Below are 24,651 nucleotides of genomic sequence, written 5' to 3'. Positions count from 1 at the left end.
CTAACAGCTGAGATAGTTCACAGCTGCCAAAACTGCCCCAAATGACATCATGACCTCTGGCAGAAGGTGAATGATGTCACAGAGTTATATCTGGGAATGCTATGGCCCTTGTGAGCATTCACCTTTCACTTAGCATTTTGGATGCTTTCAGCCGACAAGGAAGACCAGGGGGAGCAGAAATGTCCAGCAGATCTCCACAACCTGGGAAGAGGGGGAGGGACATGGAAGCACCTGCCTGGATTGGGTTCTGGCAGAGAGCCTGGAAGGAGTGGAACCTCCAGATCCCAGATCCCATCTCAGCTTTCTTAAGAGGTCCAAAGCAAAGCTTTCTTGACCTGGGGAAAGGGGCAGAGCTTCAGAGATCTGGGTCATGGTACATGTTCCAATAGTTCTTTTGAATTTCACAAAACTGGACCCATATTAGCTGAACTTATACTTAATGTGGAGCCAGTCTGGACTTGTTTTAGCTGAAAATACCACCACTACTCCCAAACATGCACAATTGCGCATGCACACGCACACACACGCACACAAGATCCTCAGATTTTGTATTGGGAAATGCTGCATGAAATTAGTTTGTATTAGTTCTATGTAGCTAATCTTGTACCTTCCCAAAGAATGCTGAAAGTTTTGGTTTTGGTTTGCTGATGGCTGATTCTCTCCTTCAATTAGATTTATTTTGTTGTTGTTGCTTTTTGTTTTTGGTCCCGTAGTTTTGTGCAACACTTGGAACGACAACATGCTGCTCCTTTGACAAACTGTCAGAACTGGGTCCTATTTGTAAGTCAACAATTATTTATTTTGTCTCAGAGTTGGAAAAATATTGCTATAAATGAGCTACCATTTAAATTCCAATAAATTTCACTTGTCACATCATTAAATACAGTACTTTCAGTGAGATGTGCTCATATCGTTTAGTTAAACAAACAAACAAATAAACAGGGTTTGTTTTAATTTAGTATGTTGTCAAACCTGTTCCATCTGGGAGCAGAATGAAACCATTACCCTGGAGACCTGCCTCTTCTCTGAAAAACATCCCTGAGTTAGCTCCTTCCTGTTCTATTGCAAGTGTGTACCTGGATTCACAGGTGCACAGCCAACACTCATGTATGTTCATATACATACTGCTGAGAGGTTTAGAGGTTTATTTTGCTGCAGTTATGACTTGTGCTTGCTATGGATGCATGTTAACCCTTAATCTTATGCCCATGAGAAGCTCTCCCACAGAGGACTAAAAAAGCTTGGTTTATTCTGTGAGATAGGAGTGACAAAATATATATAAATGCTGCTTCAGACAGCCAAGTTATAATCTAAACAGGTAGCAAATTTTACAATACATACACACCTTGATTAAAGAGTAAAAGATCCCCTAACTATTCCAAAATGCCTGCAGAAACATGGGCATGGCAATTTTGCCATAAACCCCCACAAGAAGTGGAAAGGGGTGGGGAAACAAAGTATAAAGGTAAAAAGACCCCTGACCATTAGGTCCAGTCGTGGCTGACTCTAGGGTTGCGGTGCTCATCTCACTTTATTGGCCGAGGGAGCCGGCGTACAGCTTCCGGGTCATGTGGCCAGCATGACTAAGCCGCTTCCGGCGAACCAGAGCAGCGCATGGAAATGCCGTTTATCTTCCTGCCGGAGCGGTACCTATTTATCTACTTGCACTTTGACGTGCTTTTGAACTGCTAGGTTGGCAGGAGCTGGGACCGAGCAACAGGAGCTCACCCTGTCATGGGGATTCGAACCGCCGACCTTCTGATCGGCAAGCCCTAGGCTCTGTGGTTTAACCCACAGCACCACCCGCATCCCTTATAAAGTATATAACTTTATTACGAAGTATACCTGTCCTTAAAGCTAAACAGATGTGTGCCGAGTCCTGGCCAGTGCTGGGTCAGTTCTGTCGTGTTGGAGCCAGGAGAGCTCACTAGCCTTTGAATCTAAAGGTTTTTTAAATACTGTACCTTTTTGCCAAGGCATGCCAGTGGGGAGGGGACTGTGAACTGAGTGATTTCTACAATTTCCATAATTTCCTTCCAGAATAGTGAGAAAATGTTAAAACTGGCCATCCAGTTTGCTTAATAAAGGGTGAAGGACGTGTGACAGTGAGCCATTATTTGAATCTGGCCATCTTTGTCTGCTACCTGCCTTCAAATCACCTTTGAGGAGTTGAGTATCCTGCATTTGATAACTAAATTTGCAGGTGTTAATCTTTAGGTCAGGCGTGTGTGAATTCAGGATATGCCTGAGTGCCTTTTAGGGGCCTGGAAGTTCCAGAGTCACCAAAGTTTCATCATGGAGAGTCTCATGCCATATTAGTTATGTCCCGGTGCGCTGCCTCGCCCCCATGACAGAGGGGTCCCAGGCCATGCTGCTGTCACTGTAGTGGGTGTGAGTGACGTTGGCACGCCCTGCCGTGTGTTCGTGTCACTGCGTAGATTTTTTGGGGGCCCCCTGCCCCTTCATTGAACATTTGTGGTTGCCTGGGCCCCCTGGCCCTGCATGGATGGTGCCTGTAGTTATGTCAGTCTTATACTCCTGCCATGATCTGCAGGGATAAACCAGATCGGAAGTTCAGATTCACACAACCTTTCCATAGTTTCCCCTCTTCTCCATCACTGCCCATGTACAGTGAACAGTTTAAACATTTTCCTCAGTCTTGTACTCCCTGTTGCAGGGAGACTTACATTTTCCCAGCCCTGGATATGCAATATATATTGTGTCTGGAAAAATATGACCTATCCACATAGTCCCTTCCAACTCTACGATTCTGTGACAGCCCATTTATTGTTATCTAGGAGAGAGTTGTGCGCCAATGAAGAAGCAGCCACTGGCTGTTGCCTTGGATATGTAAAGTCGCGGGGAGCATCATTTCTGAGCTCTTCTGTGTCTTAATTAGGTTCTTAAAATATATTTATGCTTTAAAGGCATAAATATCTCCACAATTTACCATTCATAAAACTTTTTTAAAAAAAGAAAGAAGAAGAAGCAAGCATCAGCAAGACTGCCCTATCCCAACAGTATTCCTCCACTTTGGGATTCTGTAACTTTAACATAAATCAATAAAGTAAGAATCTGAAGTCTGTGTCTTCTCCCATCCTGTCACAGGATCACATATCTACTCTGAAAATGTGTAAAGTGTTAGGGTAGCTCTGCTTATAGGCCACATTTCCACATAAGGCCTTCAAAGCCACTTACAGACTAAAAACAAACTTGGAAAAACACAGGAAAAATATTTATTTTATAACAAGACTGGTCCCTCCCCCGACTTTTTAATATGGATATTCTGTTGCAGAAAAAGATTAGAATTTTGTGGCACCTTAAAAATTAGTCCATGAATCTTTGGTGGCATAAGCTTTTGTCGCAAGATGACTCTGTGCTCACTGCTGCCTTGTGGCTGCACATCCTAACCATTTTGATCACCCTCTAGAATTAGCATGTCTCCTTTAGAACATTGCAGCATTTTAGATTAGCTGCATTATGCAGAAATACTTTTTAAAAAATGACATTTAGAAACCTGCAACCCAGCCCTACCCTCATTACTGATTGTTCAGTTAGGTGGGTTATTAAAAATTGTTCCTACGATTCCCCACCTTCTAGGTAATGAGGAGAATATTTGGATGCATGTTGATGCAGCCTATGCTGGCAGCTCATTCATCTGCCCCGAATTCCGCCACCTTCTCAATGGAGTGGAGGTAAGCAATAGTAATGAAAACTCAAAATGAAATCCAGGCAGAATCATTAGCTGCTAATAACCTGATTTTACAACTTTTATCTTCATGCACATGTCTGATGCAGTGGAAGAATGGGTGGCTTGGCAAGGTTTTGCTTCCGTATTTTTCTCTTCCTTATGCAGCTAAAAATACCCTGGCATTCTGCCTCCCGGCCTCTATGTATGGCGGGCAGTTAAGATCACACCTTCCTGCCCTGGTGCACCTGTTCTGCCAGTACCTTGGGGTCCTTTCCCTTTCCCTTTATGAGCATATTGGTAAAGTCCAGAGTACACACACCTGAATTATGCAATCAGTCTTCCAGATAAAACTTGTGGATCAGCTTCGTTATTTGAGGTCTAAGCATATTGGATTTTGTGTATCTACACCCTATTCAAACATTATATCGTTGTGTTAACACCTGGTAACCTTGGAGGGTGAACAGGGAAGCGGGTGGGGGGTGGGGGGCAAACATTCACACCAAGTCCAACAACCTCTCAGCTGCAGCTGATGCTCTTCTTAAAGCTGGAAGAAACAAATTAAAATTTCCAAAGGCTCCTTTAGACGTGGTCCTGGTCAGTTGCATAGGGGCTCTGGAATATCTCCTAGAAGTACAATTTGTAGAGGGTGCGTGCAGTCCCTATTGCTGTTAAGCTACACATGGCACCTGCAAGGGAGCCAAAGAGCTTGCAAACTACATTTTAACAGATGGGGGGGGGCGCAAAATGAGAGGAGGGCTGAGAAGTAAAGGAAAAGTGTGTGAAACAGACATTGATTGATTTGCGACAGCGGCTGGATTACTGGCTTGGGTAGAAGAAGCCGCCGTTGTCAGCTCTGAGCCTGTTGAACTCAGTTGCTGACGCTTATTCTGCCTTTTTGCTATCACTGCCTGCCGCTTCTTAGCTACCACTACAATTGTTTCAAATAAAGAGACTGGCAGAAAAGCAAAGGAAGACTTTCCCTGGCCTCTTGCTGGACTCTCTCCTCTGAACCTCCCTCTGCTTGGAAGAAGGGAGATGGGGAAGGTTGCCTTTCCACCCTGAGTAGCTATGGAAATATTTTCAAACAATTATCTGAAACAACATGATCATTTAGTGACCGCTTTCCTCATCTGCATCTGTTTTGAAAACCACAGGAGAATACATTCCAAATGCAGAATGGGGAAACTGAATAGTATGTGCAGAATCACCAAAGGACATTCTGTTTCACGTACTGTATAAATGATAGGTGACTTTTCATTTTTTCAGTAATGCTGGGCTGCTTTTCATGTGCATCCTTAGATAAGGGCAATGCAATTTCCTGAGTCTCTTTCCAGACTGCCAGATAAACTCCTGGTCTTCCTTGACATTAAAGGGGAGAAAATATTACTGTTTGCTGAATGTACCTAAATAATGCCCGTGTGTAAGAGCTAATAAATGAAAAGAAGCAAAAAAGGCCTAGCCAATAAAGCAGCCTCCTTTCTCGTTTTTATCAGCAAAGCTTGCTCTAATTTCCTGTGCAGGTTTCACTGGCTCCTGAAGGAAATGAATCATCACTTCCATGGTGTTTCAAGCGTCAGTGTGGCAACCATTCAACAAGTCTAAATAGATGCCCTCCCTCTAGCCATATGGCCTCCCTCCCCCCCCCCCCACAATACTGCTTGCTCACAAAAGGCCTGTATGCAAATGGAGACGCTGATGCCACTGGGCTGCAATTGGCTAAAACAGAGATATCCTGGTGTTGCAAAGCACCGTACCATTTGTTTCTTCATATACTTTCAGAAACCACAAAATCAACCTGCATTACTATTTGTTAACTTTGCAGAATGGATAGTTTCTTTCAGCTTCCTTTGCTACATGTGGAAATCCTTGAGGTTGGGGGGGGGGGGAGAGAGAGAGAGAGCTGCAACTCTGTTGGTCCTGGTGGCTCACCAAGGCAGGAGGGACCCTGCGGCTGGCAGCCAGAGACTGGAGCGGGTGGCAGGGATGCAGGCGATGGTGGCAGGGGCACATCGGAGCACCCTTTTCTTCTGACCCAATTGCAGCAGTGTTGTTAGGGGACTTGAGATCAGGAGGGTGACAAAAGTGGGAAGGGAGAGGAAGAGGTGGGGCGAGTGGAGGATTTCATCTTGGAAAGTGCTGCTGCTTTTGCTTCCAGCACAAGCTTGCTTCCTTCCTGCCCAGGGCCTGCTCTCCTTGCCCCCTGGCCCCTGACAGCCCCAGATCATTCTGGGTGCCGTGACCCAACCTGAGGTGATCCAGGATTGTCTCCACCTAAGTCAGGCAAAACCCGGATCCCCACAGATTGGCCTGATTTGGTTCAGGATTCAGCCTAATCTGGTGCATGGCGCTACAGAATGCATTGAAGTGTGGGATAACATGAAAACATGTATACTCAGCCCTGGAGCCTGCAGGCTGAGCAGGCCTTGCCCCCAAGCAAGGCAGAGACCTGAAAAGCTCTTTTTGCCTGGCTTTTCTTGGCACAGTAAGGACTTTTAAGCTCTCTGTTTTTCTTGTCAGGCAAAGCCTGCATAAAATGCTGGCTCTGGAAGCTTGGGGGTGATCACGAGATCTCAGGGGAACTCGGATGCCCTTGAGAGATCTTGCGAGAGCATCCCAGAACCGGTGCACAGAGCTTAAAATCTCTCTCTGCACTGGGAAAACTTTCAACTTGTGCAATTTCAACCATTTTTCTCCATGGCTGTTCCCCAAATCCAGAAGTGCAGAGCGAATTCCTAATTTCTTAAGCTTCTCCCCTAGATCTCGGCTTTGATGCATATGAAGTATATTGTGCAAGGTTGGAATTCCACAAGTTAAATGCACATAAGAAGTGATTGTATTGTACTTTGAAATTGATGAATAGAATCATAAATAAAACCTTCAGAATATGAAGAGGGCTTCACCAACCCATCAACCAAAACCTCTTAATAAGGGAGTTGTTCTTCAAAATCCCCGTCTGTGAATGCTACTGTTGAATTTCACCAGAATTCTCTAAATATTCCAATAATTGATGAAAGCACCTCACAGACACACTGGGAAATCTGTCAAGGCTGTCAAGTTAGAAATATTGACCTGGTGGTTGTAATCATTTTCCTGATGGGTTTTTTTTTAATCCTTTCAGTTTGCAGATTCGTTTAACTTCAACCCACACAAATGGCTCTTAGTAAACTTTGACTGTTCTACCATGTGGTAAGCATGAAGTGCAAAAATGAAGAGTTTGCATGTAATCTTAAAGCATTATTTAATGAACAAACCTTTGGCTCAAGCCATAAGATATCCTGCAGATAATCAAAGTAACTAAGCTAAGAGGTTCAGCCAGATCCCATTTCTTACTCCTGATTAACATCACAATGTAATGTGATGTGTGGACCAGGGCTGTGAATGCACTGCTCCTCTAAAACACATTCTAAACACATCTTCCTCTCAAATAATTCTAGGACTGGAGTTTGTTTAGGGTTGCTTGGAATTGTGACTCTGTGAGAGGTAAACTACAGTGCCCAGAATTCTCTGAGGGAAATAACTTGCTTTGAATGTGCTTCAGATGTATAGCATTTACATAGCTATTCCTCGTCTCTGTTTCTTCCAAGACAGTTTTTAAGTTCTTTTGAAGAAATGTGGTGGCAGTGATGTTAGTGCTATTAGTTTAATGAAATTACTTAGGGGCAGCGTACATATTGTGGGGCATTGTGCTACCAAGGTTTATTACACTTGAAATGAATTTGAAAGGAAATCTAGGAAAAGTATATGCTAGTTGCAGATACAAAGTAGTTGAAAAAATGATGTTTCATTAGGTTAAATTCTACGTTAATCAAATCCGACACAAGAACAAAGCATCTGGTGTCTGCATGACTTGCATATGAATTGGGCCCTTCCATTTCACATAAATTAATGAGGGGTCAAATTTTAATCTGCAATCAAAGCTTTTATATATTTTACTCATGACAGAAGTAGCTGGTAATGCAATGGTAAATAATCCAAAGTCAATATTTTTTCAGGGTGAAGAAGAGAACAGATTTAACCTGTGCCTTTAAAATAGATCCTGTTTATCTGAAGCATGACCATCAAGAATCAGGTAAAGTGTTTTATCTTTTCCCTAACTTGAAAATAGTTTTTGGCTGTCAAAGTTTGTTTCAGTTTAGATACTTTCAGCACAGTATTTCAAAATGGTAAGAGTTTCCCAGTGGCGTAGCATGGGTTGTCAGCACCCGGGGCAAGGCAAGTAATTTGCGCCCCCCTAACCCGTGGATTTTAGCGCTGCGAGTGCGAGCGTCCCCCCCCAGATGTTGCGCCTGGTGCGGCCGGCCCCCCCCTGCACCCCCCACGCTACTCCACTGGAGTTTTCCATCTTTTCTTCAAAACATGTGTTAGCCAAGTATGTAAATCAAGTTTACATGAGTTCAGAAAATTGCCTGATTTTACAAGTGTCCAAAGAAATGGACAAAGGAGGGGAACAACTCTCTGATTTTGTGTTCAGTCAATAATGAGGATTAAAATGACCACTGCCACTTTTGAAAAGAATGCAGAAGATGTTTGCGGTGCATAAAAGGGTGGATAGAGTATGTTAAGGAAGAAGTGAAGCGATGAATATTTTGATTCTGAGAGTACATTACAGGGGGATATGTTTTGTTGCAAACTGTAGGACTCTCTTGAGCAGCCAGGCAGCTCAATTGCCCAATTGCTCATTGTTCCGGTCAGGTTTGATTGCCTGTTGTTGAGAGAATGAAGCCTGGAATCAGCCCCCTGCCCAGGTGGTGAGTGATTGCACAACAGAAAGTAGGGGGGAAATCTTGTTGGGGTGAGGTACTGCGCATGCAGCTCCTGTTGCTAGGTGAGGAACAATTGCCAGGATAGCAATGAGGAACAGTAGGCCTCATATTTTATTTTTGTTTTATTTATGATTTATGATTTTCATTTATATACATTTCACATAGTTTAATAATCATCCTAACTGTTCAAAACTTGACTTCCTTCCTCCTCTTTCTGTGGTTCCTTAATTTTTTATTTTTTTTTTACATTTCCTGCATATTCTAACTTAACTTATTCTTTTATTTATCTACTTTAAATATATACTCTTATGAAACTGCAGGTTATTACAATAATCCTGCTAATGTCCTTATCTGTTTACAGTAGGCCTCATATTTTTGCTCCCCCATGAACAAGTCTATTGCCTTCACAACAGCTTCAGTCCATTTCAGTGATGGCTAGAATGAGCCAGCAGTGATGTTTCCAACATCTTTCTTGAAGCATTTCAGCTCAGGGACGGGCAGAAGGTAGACCCTGAGACACTAGTGGAGCAGCTCCTGTTTGCCTGTGCCTGGGATTCTTGCAAGGTTCCTTTCATCCTAGAACCCTTTAGTGCTGCTAAAGTGTGGCTTTTCTGAACTCAGCTGGAAGCAGGATTAAAATGAGGACTCCACTCAAACACTTAATATTGTTATAGATTTGGGGGTACCCTTCCTAAACCTTATAAATTAATAAATGGTAGGATTTGGGTTACTTGGAATATGGATGAAAGTACAAGCTGCAGAACTGTGTCAGATAAGGAATCCCTGGCTGGCAAACCAGCCTGGCTGGCCTAGAAAAGAGCAAATCTGTTAACATGACAAAAGGTGTTGACAGACCATCTGAGAAGAATCCTTTGGCCTGGGGAGACAGATGTTGCCAAGGTGATGGTGTGTGTGCGTGTGTTTGAGATAACAGGAAACGGAGAGTCTTGAGCAAGGGTTGCTGGGAAGAAGAAGGAGGAGGAAGAAAAAAAAGACCAGTGTGAATCTACACTGGTTGGTTATAACATTAAAAATGCATTAAAAAATGTAATTCCAGAGGGTGCTGTAGAGCAGCAACGCATTGGCAATGGGAAATTGCATTGAGAGCTATATAACGTTCTTTTAAAATAGCCCTTAATAGCGTTTTTACAGATCAGTGTAGATCCAGCCTTAGATCCATCTTGGGCAGGTTGGCTGCAGAGATTACTGGGAGAAATGCCTTGGACTCCAGGGTTGTACTGCTGTGGGGACAAGCCCCTCTTGAAATGACCATGCCGTAAGGTCTGGACTCCCTCCATGCAGACCGAAGGTGTAAATAGGTGAATAAACCATATTTCTTAAAGCTAAGACAGTCTCTGCCGTGTCTCAATTCTCCAAAGGAACACAGATGCTGGGTGATTGCCTGGAACCCCCTGGAATCTTGCTATCGCTTGATGGAGTGGGTGTGGCACCCATCTTTTGTAACAATAAGTTGTCATATTACCCAACAACTTTACTTGTTACTTATTTACAGGGGAGAGGCTTTAATAGCTAATTCCCACTGGTAATTTCTTAGTTGTGAAGTAGTTTCATTTTTTAGTTGTGAAGTAGTCTCATTTTACTATGAAACAAATGGAGTAATAATAATGGCAATAATGAAAGGAAACTGGGAATTAATCCTCCCCCTCTGGGAACAGAAGCTAACACTGGGGAAATTAAAAATGGCTACTTGAAGGGTAATTACTTGAAGGCCATTAGTTACTAATCATTTGATCAAACTGATCAGGAAGCAATGAAACAAGAAGTGCTGAATTCAGGACACAAGAAGCCTTTCAGAGTTTCACTCGTGTTCTCCTGACCACACACAGGCTGGTGCTGAATTTTCATACAAAGAATTGCTTTATATTAGGCATGAAAAACACAGGAGGATAGCGCAAAACCCTCTGGAATGTAAGAAGAGGAAAGTGACATCAACTGGGTTCTTCATAAAAACTGAGCAGACAAAAGATCACAACTCCAAAGAAAAGGATTGCTGTAGAAGCAGCCGACATGAACGCTGGGCTCTCAAAGGTTCTTCTGATGTTCTTAAGTGGGAATGAAAATTTAAGATCCTAGTATAGATTAGTTATGACTTGACGGTTCTGGGGTTTCAAGTCTGCACCTTGTAAATTTGAATTAGGTTCAGAGGACTATGGGGGTTTGGAGGTTCCAGTAAAAACTAAGTAGGCCATGCGAAACGGAAACCAGTCTGTTCCAGGTTGAGCTCACTTGATAAGCTGACCAGCCATTTCATTGATTGTTATCTGTGCAGCAGGGCATTTATTGCGCAGGCTCTCAGAGAACCAGCTATTAGTTGTCTTGAATAACCAAATCACCTGCAATTTGATGGTTAATTTCCTCTTAACAGGTCTTAATGAAAATGTTAAAAAGCCCAGCACCAGAGCACAGCCTCAAAGCACGGCTGCTTAGCTTCCCCCATATGATAACGGATAGTATCCCTTCTGCTTCACTGCCAAAGGCTAATCTAAAGTATATTTGCCTTTTTCTGTCCAGTGCTTGGCAATAATTATAATAAGGTGTGTCATTTACATTATTTAAATATAGGAGCTGGATTCAACTCACTTTGGGGTTTTTGGTGGACCCTCTAAGTGTGGATGACACAGAACAGCTGTAGGCTTTCTGGAGTGAGAGGAAGGACTGGCCGTCTCATTGCTGGACATGATTCTGAAGTTTACAACATTTATTGTCTTTAAGAAGGATATTGACAAGCTGGAAGGGTGTGCAAAGGAGGGCGACCAAGATGGTCAAGTGTCTGGAAAGCAAACCTTTGTGTTTTTGTGCGAATTTCTCTTAATTTTGAAGGATGGCTCTGTTTTGGTTCTTACATTGCTTTGGAATGTGTAGATTTGATAAATTGAGCTTCACATGCAAAAATAATCAAATTTCTTCCCCACCTCAAAGTCCACCTCATGTCAATCTATTTTTGTAAAATGTCTTGCCTTTCCCTTCTTTCATGTAAAATTTTCAGAATTGTGCTTAATGCTTTTTAGTACCTGCCATTTACAGTTTATTCATTTTCTTTGCACCATAAAGCTTAAAATAGATATTCTTCAGTCCTGACAGAGACATTTGACTAGCCTCTTAGTTCTCCTCTTAAGCTGAAATGAAGGCTTCGCACTTGCAGTTCCTCCCACTTCTTTTGCTGGCCTTTCTCTCTCACTTCCTCTCTTGCTCCCCTTTTTTGCCTAAATTTAGACTGCATGTTCCTTAAAGCAAGCACCATCTTGGTTTACAGAAAGTGCCCTGAGCACTTACTGGTCCTATAAAAATACACTATGGAGCCAGATGGACCAGTAGCCATGCAATAAATATGTTTTATAGGAAAAATTAATTAAGAACCCCCAAATTTGGGATTATCTCCAAACCTGTGTCAAAGTTTTGCAGTTTTTTGCAGCATTTTGCAGGGGAAACCCCTCATTTTGCCGCGCCCCACAAACTGAGCAAATGATACATTAAACACAGGGTTCATATTTAACTACAAATCCCCAAATTTGGGATCCAACTGCAACCGTTTGGCACTGGCTAGGGGGGATCCCAAATTTGGGGGTTCATAGTTTATGGGGTGATGTTTTCTGTTTTTGGAACAAACCCTGAGCTTCTGGAATAGACCCTCCCATTTCCCAGTTGATCCCCGCCTCTTCCATAACAGCTTCTTTTGAAAGCACTCTTTGCTGGGAAAGTAACACAAAACCAGGAAAGCTTCTTTGAAGTGGCAACAGGAGCCTAATCGAATTCTAGGTACAGTTGGAGGGCTACAGCTGGCATAGTTGACATAATGAAAGCCATTGCCCAGAAGGTAAACCAAAGTGGGGTGGATTTGTTGTTGCTTTTTTGTCTGTCTGCTTGTACGGTGTACTTCCATAATTGCCAAGCAACTCTGTACTGGAGGGGAAAATCCATATTTTGTCTGATGCTGTAATTTTGTGTCAATTTGCATTCTCGAATCAGGGATTGTTTTTGACTTCCTGGCAGCCAAAGGATGGCAGTCGGGTGGCAGCGAGGGGGGGATTCGCCTTTGTGCTGTATGATAAATGCCCCATGTGCAGCCTTAATTGCGCTCATCTGGGCTGCATAGAGCTGTGCGAGTGAGGCTTATAATCATGGTGACAAGGGCTAATAGCTGGTGGCATTACGCTTGCTTCTGAGAGGTTGCTAGTAGCTCATTAGGCACATGGCCTGTTACGGCAACATGGAATTAGTTATCCATCCCCAGTTGCTTCAGACATTTGCTCAAGCCCTGCAACCATTAAATTGACATCACCAGTGAGATAGAAAAACATGTTTTTTTCTGCTGCTTATCTGGAGTTCTGCTTCATTGAGATCTATCAATCCAATCCTGTATACCATATACACACACAGTTTTACTTCTATCGATGTCTAAATGTTTCAAATGGTTATTTATTCCCTTTGTTTTTAGCTGTTCTTATTTTTATCTGTAAACCGCCTTGAGTCCCTTGCTGCTATTAGGCTTTAAAGATAATCTTTGAGCCAATAAGCGGTTTGTTTGTTTTTAAGCCTAAAGGCAGTAGGGGGTGGGGGGGTTTTTTGGTAGGGGGAGTGAGAGCTGGAAAGGGAGAGCTTAACCTCATCTGTAAGTGTTCTTCCCCCAACATGACTCCTCCCAAACTTAGATTTGAGAAAATCCCCTAATGCAAAGTCATAGCTATTTTTTTTTTGGGGGGGGGGAGGGCTAGCCAGTATTTTTTTGCCCCGGGTGAAGCCTCCAGAGGGGGTGTCATTGAGGCTCCCAGCCTGTGTGTGTGTGTGTGTGTGTGTGTGTGTGTGCAAATGCTTGTGCCACACTGGGCCTTTGACCCGGGTGAAATAAAGTTAGTTTCCCCCCTGCCTTATGGAGCCAAGTAGGGGTTTCTCCCCCCCCCAAGCCTAACCACAGAGCTGGGGGCATTTTCAGTAGGGGATCACAGCTGTGACCCCCCTCCCACAATGGTTTTCTTTACATCACATCCAGCGTGGGAAAGGGACATTTTTAAAAAGCCTAATTGCAGCATTGGGAGGAAGAAGGCAGGTGGGGAGACCCCACGGGTGGCCGGTGGCCTGGCAGTTCCACCCCCCCCCCTGAATTCTAGGTTCGTGGAGGGGGGGGACGGGTGCCCTGCAATATATTTATATTGTTACAGAAGTTGGACGCCACAATCACTCTCTGCTGAGAGGTTTCAAGGATTTGACTTCCCACAGTATCATAATATGACATTGTAGTTGTGAATGTGTGTTTATATAATATTACATTATATGTTTTTCTCCCCACCAACATACAGGACTTATTACAGATTATAGGGTAAGTACAGAACATTATTTCATCACAATATTTTCATTTCTCACTTGTGCTGGAATGCTTCAGGAGAGAAAAGCGATGTTCATTATCCACCTATCTGTGTGCTGACCCTTAAGAACTCTGGGATCGGCCACCATATTTGGCTTCTTGAGCATTCTACTATGAAATCTGTAAAGTTTGGGCAGTTTCTTCTGGTGCAGATTCTGTTCTGTATCAAAAATAATCTTATTTGATCTCTCCTCTAGCACTGGCAGATCCCCTTAGGTCGTCGGTTCCGTTCCTTGAAGATGTGGTTTGTGTTTCGGATGTATGGAGTGAAAGGACTGCAAGAGTATATCCGCAAGGTGAATGCATTTTATTTTACCACTGAATACTCAAAGGGCAAGAAAAGAGGAGAGGGAGCTTTACAGATGAACACAGGCTTTTTTCGAATCTCATTTCTCCTTTTTTGATCGATGTACAAGGTTGGTGGATCAGGGGGATGTTGTAGATGTAATGTATCTTGATTTCCATAAGGCTTTTGACAAAGTCCCCCATGATCTTCTGGAAAAGCAGGCACAATATGGACTAGGTGAGATAACTGTGAGGTGGATTTGTAGCTGGTTGACTGAGAGAACCCAAAGAGAGCTCACTAACGGTTCCTCTTCATCCTGCTGAAGTCCCCCAGAACCAACAGTCTGGGAGTCCCCAACACCACAACACTGAGACCAGCTCTGTCACCTCAGGCAGGGAGACTGCTGGGCAGCAAGGGAGCAGTAAGCCAGCAGAATCCCTTGCCCATCCTGATTGCCCAATGCCAGGAACACAGACTCTAGATTCCACCCCCAACTGGAGAGAGAGACTGGAGAGGGAGGGAGGGAGGGAGAGAGAGAGAGAGAGAGAGAGAGAGAGAGAGAGAGAGAGAGAGAATTTCTGTGGACCACAATGATTCCACCTCCCAGGCCCTCAAGTCTGCCCTGATGCCACACTGAGTACCCAGGTGGGTACAGCTGGGTGAGACCAGCCCCACTCTGTTCACCCACCAGGTCTCAGTGAGGTCAAGGATGAGAGAGGTCTTACTCCAAGCCAACCGGGCATTCAACAACAGCCCCTTACCTGGCCTGCCCCCCATCTCCCCCTGCCCTGAACTACAGCAGTTGCCCCCGATGCACATTCTTCAGACTAAACAACACCCACCCACTCAAGTTAAAAACAATTACAGCAGTTCAAACAATTTAAAACTACAGTCTGCCAGGGCCCTCACAGGAGAGGGAGCAGGAGCGGCCAGACTTAGAATCATAGAATAGAATCATAGAATCATAGAGTTGGAAGAGACCACAAGGGCCATCGAGTCCAACCCCCTGCCAAGCAGGAAACACCATCAGAGCACTCCTGACATATGGTTGTCAAGCCTCTGCTTAAAGACCTCCAAAGAAGGAGACTCCACCACACTCCTTGGCAGCAAATTCCACTGTCAAACAGCTCTTACTGTCAGGAAGTTCTTCCTAATGTTTAGGTGGAATCTTCTTTCTTGTAGTTTGGATCCATTGCTCCGTGTCCGCTTCTCTGGAGCAGCAGACTTGAGTCCTCGCTGCCGTCTCTTCCAGCTACGGTCTTACGGCCGAGGCGGCCTCCATTTCTTGCACTGCTATGGTCTTTGGGCCTCCTCCGCAGACCCAGTTTTTGGGGTCTGGGCCCTGCTCTTCGAGGCCTGATGTAAGGGACCTGCAGGCGCGGAGCAGGTCCACAAAATTCCTATTAAAATAAAAACAAAAAAACCCCAGGAATGATTCTGAAGGGCCCACACACAGCAAACTTTTCAGCAGTTTTGATATTTAATTTGTAAGTGGCAATACTTTTTAAAGGCAACATCTGTGTTCATAGGCTTAGAAATTAGATCCCGCTGAAGAAAACAGGACTGGCCTCTGAGTAAATCTACACAGGTCTGGATTGTAAAGTACCTTGTTGCAGCTGCAGAGGAAGAACTTCATTTCAGCATTGTAAGAGCCAAAGCTCTTGGCGCCTCCCAGTGGTTTTATTAAGTACTACTTGTTATATAGATTAATACTGTAATTATAATAGATTTACAATTTAAAACTTAAGCGAACTATTATTTTCCTGTAGAACAGCTGCTCTAATGCAAGAAAAGTCCCACATTTTAATCTAGTTTTTCCTTTGTAGTTTAATAACATAAAAGCTATGCAGAGGCCATTTGAGGTTTTGAGGAGCAATTTGGAATCCCCCCCCCCACACCCAGTTGATACCGTGCTCCAGATTAGTCTATCAGTTCTAACTTTCTGGAACAAATTAAATATAGTGAAAAGGTTGCCACACTGAGTGAGAACTGACCTTCAACACATGAACTTGCTAAACAACATAGAATCAGAGAATTGTAGAGTTTGGAAGGGACTCTGAGGATTATCTAGTCCAACCCCTGCAATGCAGGAACATACTAATAACCACATAGTACAGAATATATTCACAACACACACACACACACACACACACACACACACACACGAGTGCTTTGTTTCTGGAGGTACGCAGGGGGACACATACCCCTAAACATTTTGTGAATCTTTGTACTTTTGTCCATTTACTGTATGTACTTCCCCTGATTTGAACTATAAAGTCGTGATTTTCTTGAGTCAAAATGAGAGTACTCCTAAACTTTTTTTAAGAAAAAAAGCACTGTACACACACACACACACACACAGAGAGAGAGAGAGAGAGAGAGAGAGAGAGAGAGAGAGAGAGAAGACAATTAGTTTTGTATCTTGTAGACATTTCCATATTCAGTCCTCAACAGATTCCACTGAAATCTTCCTGTGAAAAGTGAGACCCTGTTTCCATATCGTGACATTGTAGCTACTGCTTCCAAGGATGCATTCTTGTGTGACAGAGTCTGTGCAAAGACTTCTGCAGATGCGATTCTTCTAAAAATGTGTCTAGCAGCCCATGGCCCACATACAGTCCAAGAGGCATTTTTTTGGCATCCCTCAGCAACATTCAAGAAAATAATCTTAAAGCCTTACTGGAGGGTGGGGATAGGATTAGATAGCTAGAAAAAGTTGGTGGCAAGGAAACACATAGGCACAAAAGGAGAATTCCTGGATGCTAAAATCCAAGTTTGGGGCAAGTGAGAGAGATTTAAAATCACAAAATATGCAGCAAAGTAAAACCTGAAGTATAGGCTCTTGGACTTTTAAAATATACTTTCCTAAGTTCCTTCCAAAGTTTCCTTCTTCACCTAACATAGAAAAAGTATACACATTTGGTAAGTTAAAAGTGGTTTACTTACAAACTCTTCGAAGGTCATGTTCATGTACTTTTCCACACAGCATTCAGAAAAAGTTGCATAGGCAGTAAAACTTAGTTTAGCTCCAAAGTGGTGAAAGTTCCTAAATTATTGTTATAGGAACTCAAGAGAGGCTTGTTAGAGGCATGCGGTCTGAGATTGGTGCAACCAGCTCAGACCTCACATGTTATACTTCTCAGGTAGACTGAAGTACAATAATAGGCTTCCTCCCAAGGTGTGGGGGAGCGACTTAGCTAAGCCTGGCAGGCAGCTTACTCTATGGTATTAACTCCAGAATAAGAATAAGAATAAGAATAATTTTATACCCCACCCATCCAGACGGGTCTCCCCAGCCACTCTGGGCAGCTTCCAACAGAATATTAAAAACACAATAAAACGTCAAACATTAAAAACTTCTCTAAACAGGGCTGCCTTCAGATGTCTTCTAAAAGTCAGATAGATAGATATATATATATAAATAAATAAATAAATAAATAGTCAGTCCAGTAGCACCTTAGAGACCAATTAAGTTCGTTCTGGGTACAAGCTGAGAACAAACTTAGTGTGCTACCGGACAATTTTTTTAAAAGAAATATTTTGACTGCGTCAGACCAACACGGCTACCTACGTGAATCCAAAAGTCAGATAGTTGTTTCTTTCCTTGACATCTGATGGGAGGGCGTTCCACAGGGCGGGCACCACTACCGAGAAGGCCCACTGCCTGGTTCCCTGTAACTTGGCTTCTCGCAGTGAGGGAACCGCCAGAAGGCCCTCGGCGCTGGATATCAGTGTCCGGGCAGAATGATGGTAGTGGAGATGCTCCTTCAGGCATACTGGGCCAAGGCCATTTAGGGCTTGAAAGGTCAGCACCAACACTTTGAATTGTGCTCGGAAACGACAAACTGCTCTAACGTATTGGGAGCCAATGTAGGTCTTTCAGGACTGGTGTAATATGGTCTTGGCAGCCACTCCCGGTCACCAGTCTAGCTGCCACATTCTGGATTAGTTGTAGTTTCCGGGTCACCTTCAAAGGTAGCCCCACATAGAGCGCATGGCAGTAGTCCAAGCGGGAGATAACCAGAGCATGCACCACTCTGGCGAGACAATCCACGGGCAGGGAGGGTCTCAGCCTGCGTACCAGATGGAGCTGATAAACAGCTGCCCTGGACACAGATTTGACCTGCGCCTCCATGGACAGCTGTGAGTCCAAAATGACTCCCAGGCTGTGCACCTGTCCTTCAGGGGCACAGTTGCCCCATTCAGAACCAGGGAGTCCTCCACACCCACCCGCCCCCTGTCCCCCAAAAACAGTACTTCTGTCTTGCCAGGATTCTGTTTGCTGCCAACCTCCTCCAGACACTCACACAGGACCTTCACCGCCTTCACTGGTTCTGATTTGAAAGAGAGGTAGAGCTGGGTATCATCCGCATACTGATGAACACCCAGCAAAAAACCCCTGATGATCTCTCCCAGCAGCTGCATGTAGATGTTGAAAAGCATGGGGGAGAGGACAGAACCCTGAGGCACCCCACAAGTGAGAGCCTAGGGGTCTGAACACTCATCCCCCACCACCACTTTCTGAACACGGCCCAGGAGGAAGGAGCGGAACCACTGTATGACAGTGCCCCCAGCTCCCAGCCCCTCAAGACGGTCCAGAAGGATGTTAAGGTTGATGGTATCAAACGCCACTGAGAGATCCAGCAGAACTAGGAAACAGCTCTCACCTTTGTCCCTAGCCCGCCGGAGATCATCAACCAGTGCGACCAAGGCAGTTTCAGTCCCGTGATGAGGCCTGAATCCTGACTGGAAGGGATCCAAATGGTTCACATCCTCCAGGCATGCCTGGATTTGTTCAGCAACCACCCGCTCAATCACCTTCATGCATTCATGAGACTTAAGCATGTTGGTTATATGAAGTTGGTTATCTCACAGAAACAACGTCAGTTTTTTGGTTCTTCTGCTTCTTTTGATGGATTTTGTTTTATAACTTTTCATTATCATTTTAGCATGTTAAGCTGGCACATGAATTTAAGGACTTGGTGTTGCAGGATGAGCGATTTGAGATCTGTGCTGATGTCATTTTGGGACTGGTGTGCTTCCGACTAAAGGTAAACTTGCAGTAATTTACAGCTCTTATATTATTTGTTGCGATTTAGAGGCCTCAAATTTCAAAAGCCACAATCTCCCAGTACTACTTTCTGGTGATGACACTACTGTAAGACACATTTTTGTATGCCTTCCTCCTCCCCCCCCCGCCCCCCAGACACATATTTTCAATGCATTTAAACCATAAAACATGTGGTTTTTGTATACATTTTGTGCACCAAAACTGCACTGCAAAATCTGGAAACTGCATTACCTGATGAAGAGGTCTGATCTGTAATTAAGTTTGGGACCTTCAAATTGGGTCACTCTGCTGTGAAAAGCAGAATGAACATTAAGCCTACCCTGGAATGTAATTTTAGCATGCAATTTTAACATGGGATTTTAGTAAGTATAAATGTTTTTAAATGGCTGATTATATAGGTAAACTTGTTTTTAATGTGTGTTTATATTTTGTACTTTTAATGAATATTTTAGGTTGCCTTTTGTAAACTGCTTAGGGGACTTTTGTCTGCATAAGCGGTATATAAATGTTGCTAAAAATAAATAAATGTGGGTGTGGCTTACTCCAGATTGAGTCATGTATCTGCAGGCTGAAGGTTGCCCACCTAAGATGGTCCTGGCAGAGCCACCAGAATGAGAGTGTGATGTTAATGACCACTCTTGCTTGTTTTATCTTTATTCTAGGGTACTAATGAACTGAATGAAGCACTACTTAGAAACATAAACGATTCCAGGAAGATTCATCTTGTTCCCTGTAACCTGAGAGGGAAATTTGTGCTGCGTTTTGCAGTTTGCGCCCGCACAGTGGAGTCTGCCCATGTTCAGTTTGCCTGGAAGCACATTACGAAGTTGGCAGGGGAACTTCTAAAAGCACAGAAGCAGCAAGATTAATGGCTAAAATTCACTTGAAGATTTAAGGAATTAGGAAGGACAAACCGTAGTGATGAATTATTTCGCTTCTGGCATGACTGATACATGCAAAACTACCATAATCAAACTGTGCTGCTATAACCCAAATCCAGGAAGTATGTAGATAAAAACACTAAGCACTGCTTTGCTGGATCAGTCCAAGTTCCTTATGGTCCAGCATTCTGTGTCCAAGAGCCCCAACCAGATGCCTGTGAGGCTTCTCAAGCACAACACTGACAGCCGCCTCCTGTGGTTTGTTGCCAGCGTCTGGAATGCAGACGGATCTACTGGTTCTGTACATGGCAGTTCCATTTAGGAATCGTGGCTAATAATAATTTCTCACAAACCTTCCCTCTATGCATTTGGTCTAAAAGCGTGTGGGCCCCACACTTCTAAGCCACCCCCTTAGCTTGTGGCAGGTGGAATCAGTACGCAGGAAGGCAGACAAGATTAAAATCTTAGTTGTTTTTTTAAAATCCCCATAAACAATCATTTTGTGAAGGGTATGAGAGGAGGTAGTAAGGAATAGAAATGGTATCATAGCTGATACTGTTCAGATTGAAAATCAAAAATATATGGAAAACTTTTTGGGGGTTTGTGAAGCTCACTTAAAGGTAAAGGTAAAGGTACCCCTGCCCGTACGGGCCAGTCTTGACAGACTCTAGGGTTGTGCGCCCATCTCACTCAAGAGGCCGGGGGCCAGCGTTGTCCGGAGACACTTCCGGGTCACGTGGCCAGCGTGACAAAGCTGCATCTGGCGAGCCAGCGCAGCACACGGAAATGCCGTTTACCTTCCCGCCAGTAAGCGGTCCCTATTTATCTACTTGCACCCAAGGGTGCTTTCGAACTGCTAGGTTGGCAGGCGCTGGGACCGAACGACGGGAGCGCACCCCGCCGCAGGGATTCGAACCGCCGACCTTTCGATCGGCAAGCCCTAGGCGCTGAGGCTTTTACCCACAGCGCCACCTGGGTCCCCTAAGTGAAGCTCACTTAATTGTTCCCTTTTCCAGACTATTGAATCACTCACTTTATTTTTGATATTTTCAGAGTTGAGAATTCCCGCGTAGTTTCCTAGGTTGTTTCAAGGTTGCTACCCTGAAGGAGCAATCCTTGTTTCAGTGGACAGGCATTCCTGCCCAGCTCCTCTTGTGTGCCTGAATCACACCCATCATGGCATATCCTTGCTGCTTACGGCAGAATGTTTGCTGTGTCTCTTGGTCCAAAAGAAAGAAATATCCAGTCTTTTTTCTTTGTTTGCTAGTCACCACAGCCTCCTTGGTTTTGTGAAAGGAACAAAACCTGGTGCAAATTAACAGTTAGTTATCACAGGAACATTTATTGGATAAACACGTCCTTTGGGATCATGTCGAAAAATGTATTTGCCGTTATGGTAGTTTTGCTAGTATGGGGCAAGCTGTTGATGACACGTACAAAATCCGAATTAAGAAAGTATTAATAACACAGATATATCTAACACCCTGATTCTAAGTACATCACAGTGAAGCAAGTTTATTTCATTGAAATATTGATCTGGATTGCTGTTGTAATTCTCAAATGTGCTTGTGTGTATTGATTCACAATTCAGTATCTGGGTAGGTACAGGCATCTCTCCATTTGTGCGCAACTGGCACGCACACGACCGCTGGCACATGCATTGTTATCGGCACCACGGGACAGGGACAGGGCGGGGGTGGAGTGGGGCAGCCTTGCGTGTGTCCCACTGATGCACACGGTGCCTCAATGCAACCGCTGCGTACATGGGGAGTTGCCAGTGGCCACCTCAAGTTCTTCAGTGCTTAACTCTGAATAACCGGCAAGCTTGGTTTGTGACTGTATTCCTCTGACTTGCACGTGGGGCTAACTTGTTTTGAATAGTCTGTCATACAAAAAGCTATTTCCACACAGAAAACTGTACACACACCCATGGCGAGTATACGAATAGTTTAGAACCGTTCTTTTGGCATCTAATTTTCTATGTGCAAATAATTAGTTTTCAATCATGTAAGACTTTGTCTAGAGTTGGAAGTTATACAACCCAGAAATAAGATTACCATGTCATTGAGAAGTAGGCCCTAGTTAAGCTAAGCAATACACACAAATAGGGTTAGTTTGCTTTTAAGTTTTTATCACTAGATGCATCAAAACTCTAATAATTAGAAACCAGTACACCTGTGCCTTTGATACCTGGTCTGCGCGCGGGGGGGGGGGGGTGTTGGTTGGGGGCGTTGCTGTTGTTGATGTTGATGTTATTTTTTGGATCTTTATTTTGGATCTTATGATTTATGTGGAAATTGTTCGGTTTTTTCATGCTTCATTTATTGTTTACGACAACTTTTATTCTGTGTGTAGTTCTGTTGTTGTTTTTTATGTTGTAAGCTGCCTTGAGCATGGTTTGAACTGTGGAAACTCAGCATACAAACAAAATGGTTGATCAAGTGATTCACAGAATTGTCGAACTGTAGAATTGGAGAGGAGCAAGGGGGTCCTCTAGTCCAGCCCATGTGGGGCTTGAACCCACAACCTTGAGATTAAGAGTCTCATGCTCTTCCAGCTGAGCTTGATTGACAGCACATCCCAGAATCCCCTCTGAAGGTTCAGGAAGCCTGCAGTGCATCTCAGGCAAAAACAACAAACATTTTGTTGTGTTCTAATTCCCATCTCTAGGTTAATACAAGTTGTTAAATATTGGTATTTTGGTTTGCTACATTTTAAAATCTGTATAGTGCCTCACCTCCCTGTCTTACAGCGGAAACATTAACACATGGACACAAAGTCTGGCTACATCGCCACTATCATTTCTGTACTGGTGTTAAGAAATCACCATAGCCAATATAGTGGCATTGAGGTGTGGCTGTTGGACGAGGGCAGGGAAGCTCATCTCCCAGGCCCCACTTGGCCACGAACCACGTGCCCAAAGGTCAGTCACTATTTCTCAGTGAGGATGAAATGTGTCGTGTGCAGAAATGGGTGGGAGAGAACTGAGCATGTCTCCTTGATGGGAAGCTAGGCTAGAAACATAATAAATGAATGAAAAAGCATTTCAAGGGAGAACATTTTCATTACCAAAGACATTTGTATACTCCAGATTGTAAAAGAATAGTACTTGTACAACAAATGGATCTTTAATAACCTAGAGCTATTGTGGCATTCCAGATTTCACCATCTATCATGGCTGATAATATTAATTGCCTGTGAACATTTACTAGACAAAAGAATAAACTGTTTCATCTCTCTGAGGTCCTTTCTCATCTTCTTTGCCCCACTGACATACCAACAGAGTTTTAACAATAAAACACATTGAGCATTTTCTTTAACTGCAATTGATACAGTATCTGAAAGAATTCAGAAACTCATTGAATTCCCTTTCTAGTTCTAAATTAAGGAAATAATTGATTTACAGTATTAGCTGTAGATTATGCTTTATGCCAAGGCAATGTGAAGTTTCTGAAGTTTTCTGTGTGCTCTGGGTGCCTAAAATTCTCTGCTCTGATGCTATAGTGAACTCCGCTGTGAAATTGCTGCCGCTGGTTCCCACCATTTAAGAAAATGCTATTTTATTTATTTCTTTTTGCTGACAGGTCTCCTGAGGTTTTATAGCTGCATTGACAGGCAGAAATTCAGCAGCTGCCTAGCTGAGCAGGGGAAAACCTGTAACAGTAGTCCTGTCAGGGGGAAAAGGAGACAAGCCGATCAATAGCGATGTAATATGGCAAAGGCTTCTTGCATTCAACCTCGTTTAGTGGATAGTTGAAAGTGCTGCACTGTTGTGCTTATATTGTCTTATCCACTGATTGTAAAATGTGTATGTCTGGACATGCCTGGCACTATTTTTCCACCTATAATCACTCATTCATAGATTTACTGAGCCAGGATCCAATGTGTCTTTTCAGCAAAACCTCACAAAGCTGCTGAAATTATTTATCGTTAGCTGTTATTTTGTAATATCATAAATGCACTTAAGCAGAAAATCAAACCTCAAAGGTACAGTACGATGAGGAAAAATGATTTAGTATTGCAGTGTTCACTCATTTTGTACAAGAATAATATTTGTGTACAAGAGATTATATATACGCAGTTCCTTATCGGTTAATATATTTTAAAATAGATGTTAATTCCGCTATTGTGCATGATATTGTGTATTGCTAAAGTGTATGGCAAAACACCAGACTGCATTAAAACTGATGCTGTAAGATTGCATTTCTCTCTTCATTCTTGCTTTCAATGTTCTGATGGGTTTTGGCTGGGAGTTTTTAAATTAATGGGTGCTATTATACACCGGCTCATAGCTGAGGAAATAAAATTAAAGGGGACCCTGATACACTGGCCCATGGCTTTGCTCACCAATGAAAATCTGCATTCAAGTTGGTTCTAGATCTAATTTTGTAACCATTTCCCCCTTCGACAGGAGGGCCCCTTGCTTTGGTGGGGGTGGTCAGGCCCAGCAGCAATCTCAAACCCGACAGGAAGGACAGGGCAGGAGCTACTGGGAGTGGTGTGTGTCCCAGAGGGCATTGAGTCCAGCAAGCTAGAAATCCCCAAGGGGGTGGACTCCTCTGCTCAGTCATGGAGGGTG

The 24,651-nt window shown here is 43.6% G+C and overlaps 1 protein-coding gene across 2 annotated transcripts in view; it reads left to right on the top strand.

Moving 5' to 3' along the window:
- DDC (dopa decarboxylase) overlaps positions 1–24,275 on the top strand; it is a 48,197-nt gene extending 23,922 nt beyond the window's left edge. For both annotated transcript variants that reach the window (XM_083407818.1, XM_083407819.1), the window contains exons 7-15: positions 714–780; positions 3,601–3,695; positions 6,810–6,877; positions 7,684–7,760; positions 13,770–13,789; positions 14,032–14,130; positions 19,070–19,171; positions 19,854–20,675; positions 21,059–24,275. In XM_083407818.1, the coding sequence (XP_083263944.1) occupies positions 714–780; positions 3,601–3,695; positions 6,810–6,877; positions 7,684–7,760; positions 13,770–13,789; positions 14,032–14,130; positions 19,070–19,171; positions 19,854–20,060 (735 nt within the window). In that variant the 3' untranslated portion in view covers positions 20,061–20,675; positions 21,059–24,275. The remainder of the gene's footprint in view (positions 1–713; positions 781–3,600; positions 3,696–6,809; positions 6,878–7,683; positions 7,761–13,769; positions 13,790–14,031; positions 14,131–19,069; positions 19,172–19,853; positions 20,676–21,058) is intronic.
- Positions 24,276–24,651: the final 376 nt, after the last annotated feature.

Source organism: Podarcis tiliguerta (genome assembly GCF_965153285.1).
Source record: "Podarcis tiliguerta genome assembly, chromosome: 13".
Classification (NCBI taxonomy): Eukaryota; Metazoa; Chordata; class Lepidosauria; order Squamata; family Lacertidae; genus Podarcis; species Podarcis tiliguerta.
Note: the sequence above shows the minus strand (reverse complement) of the source record. Positions and strands in the feature narration are given on the sequence as shown.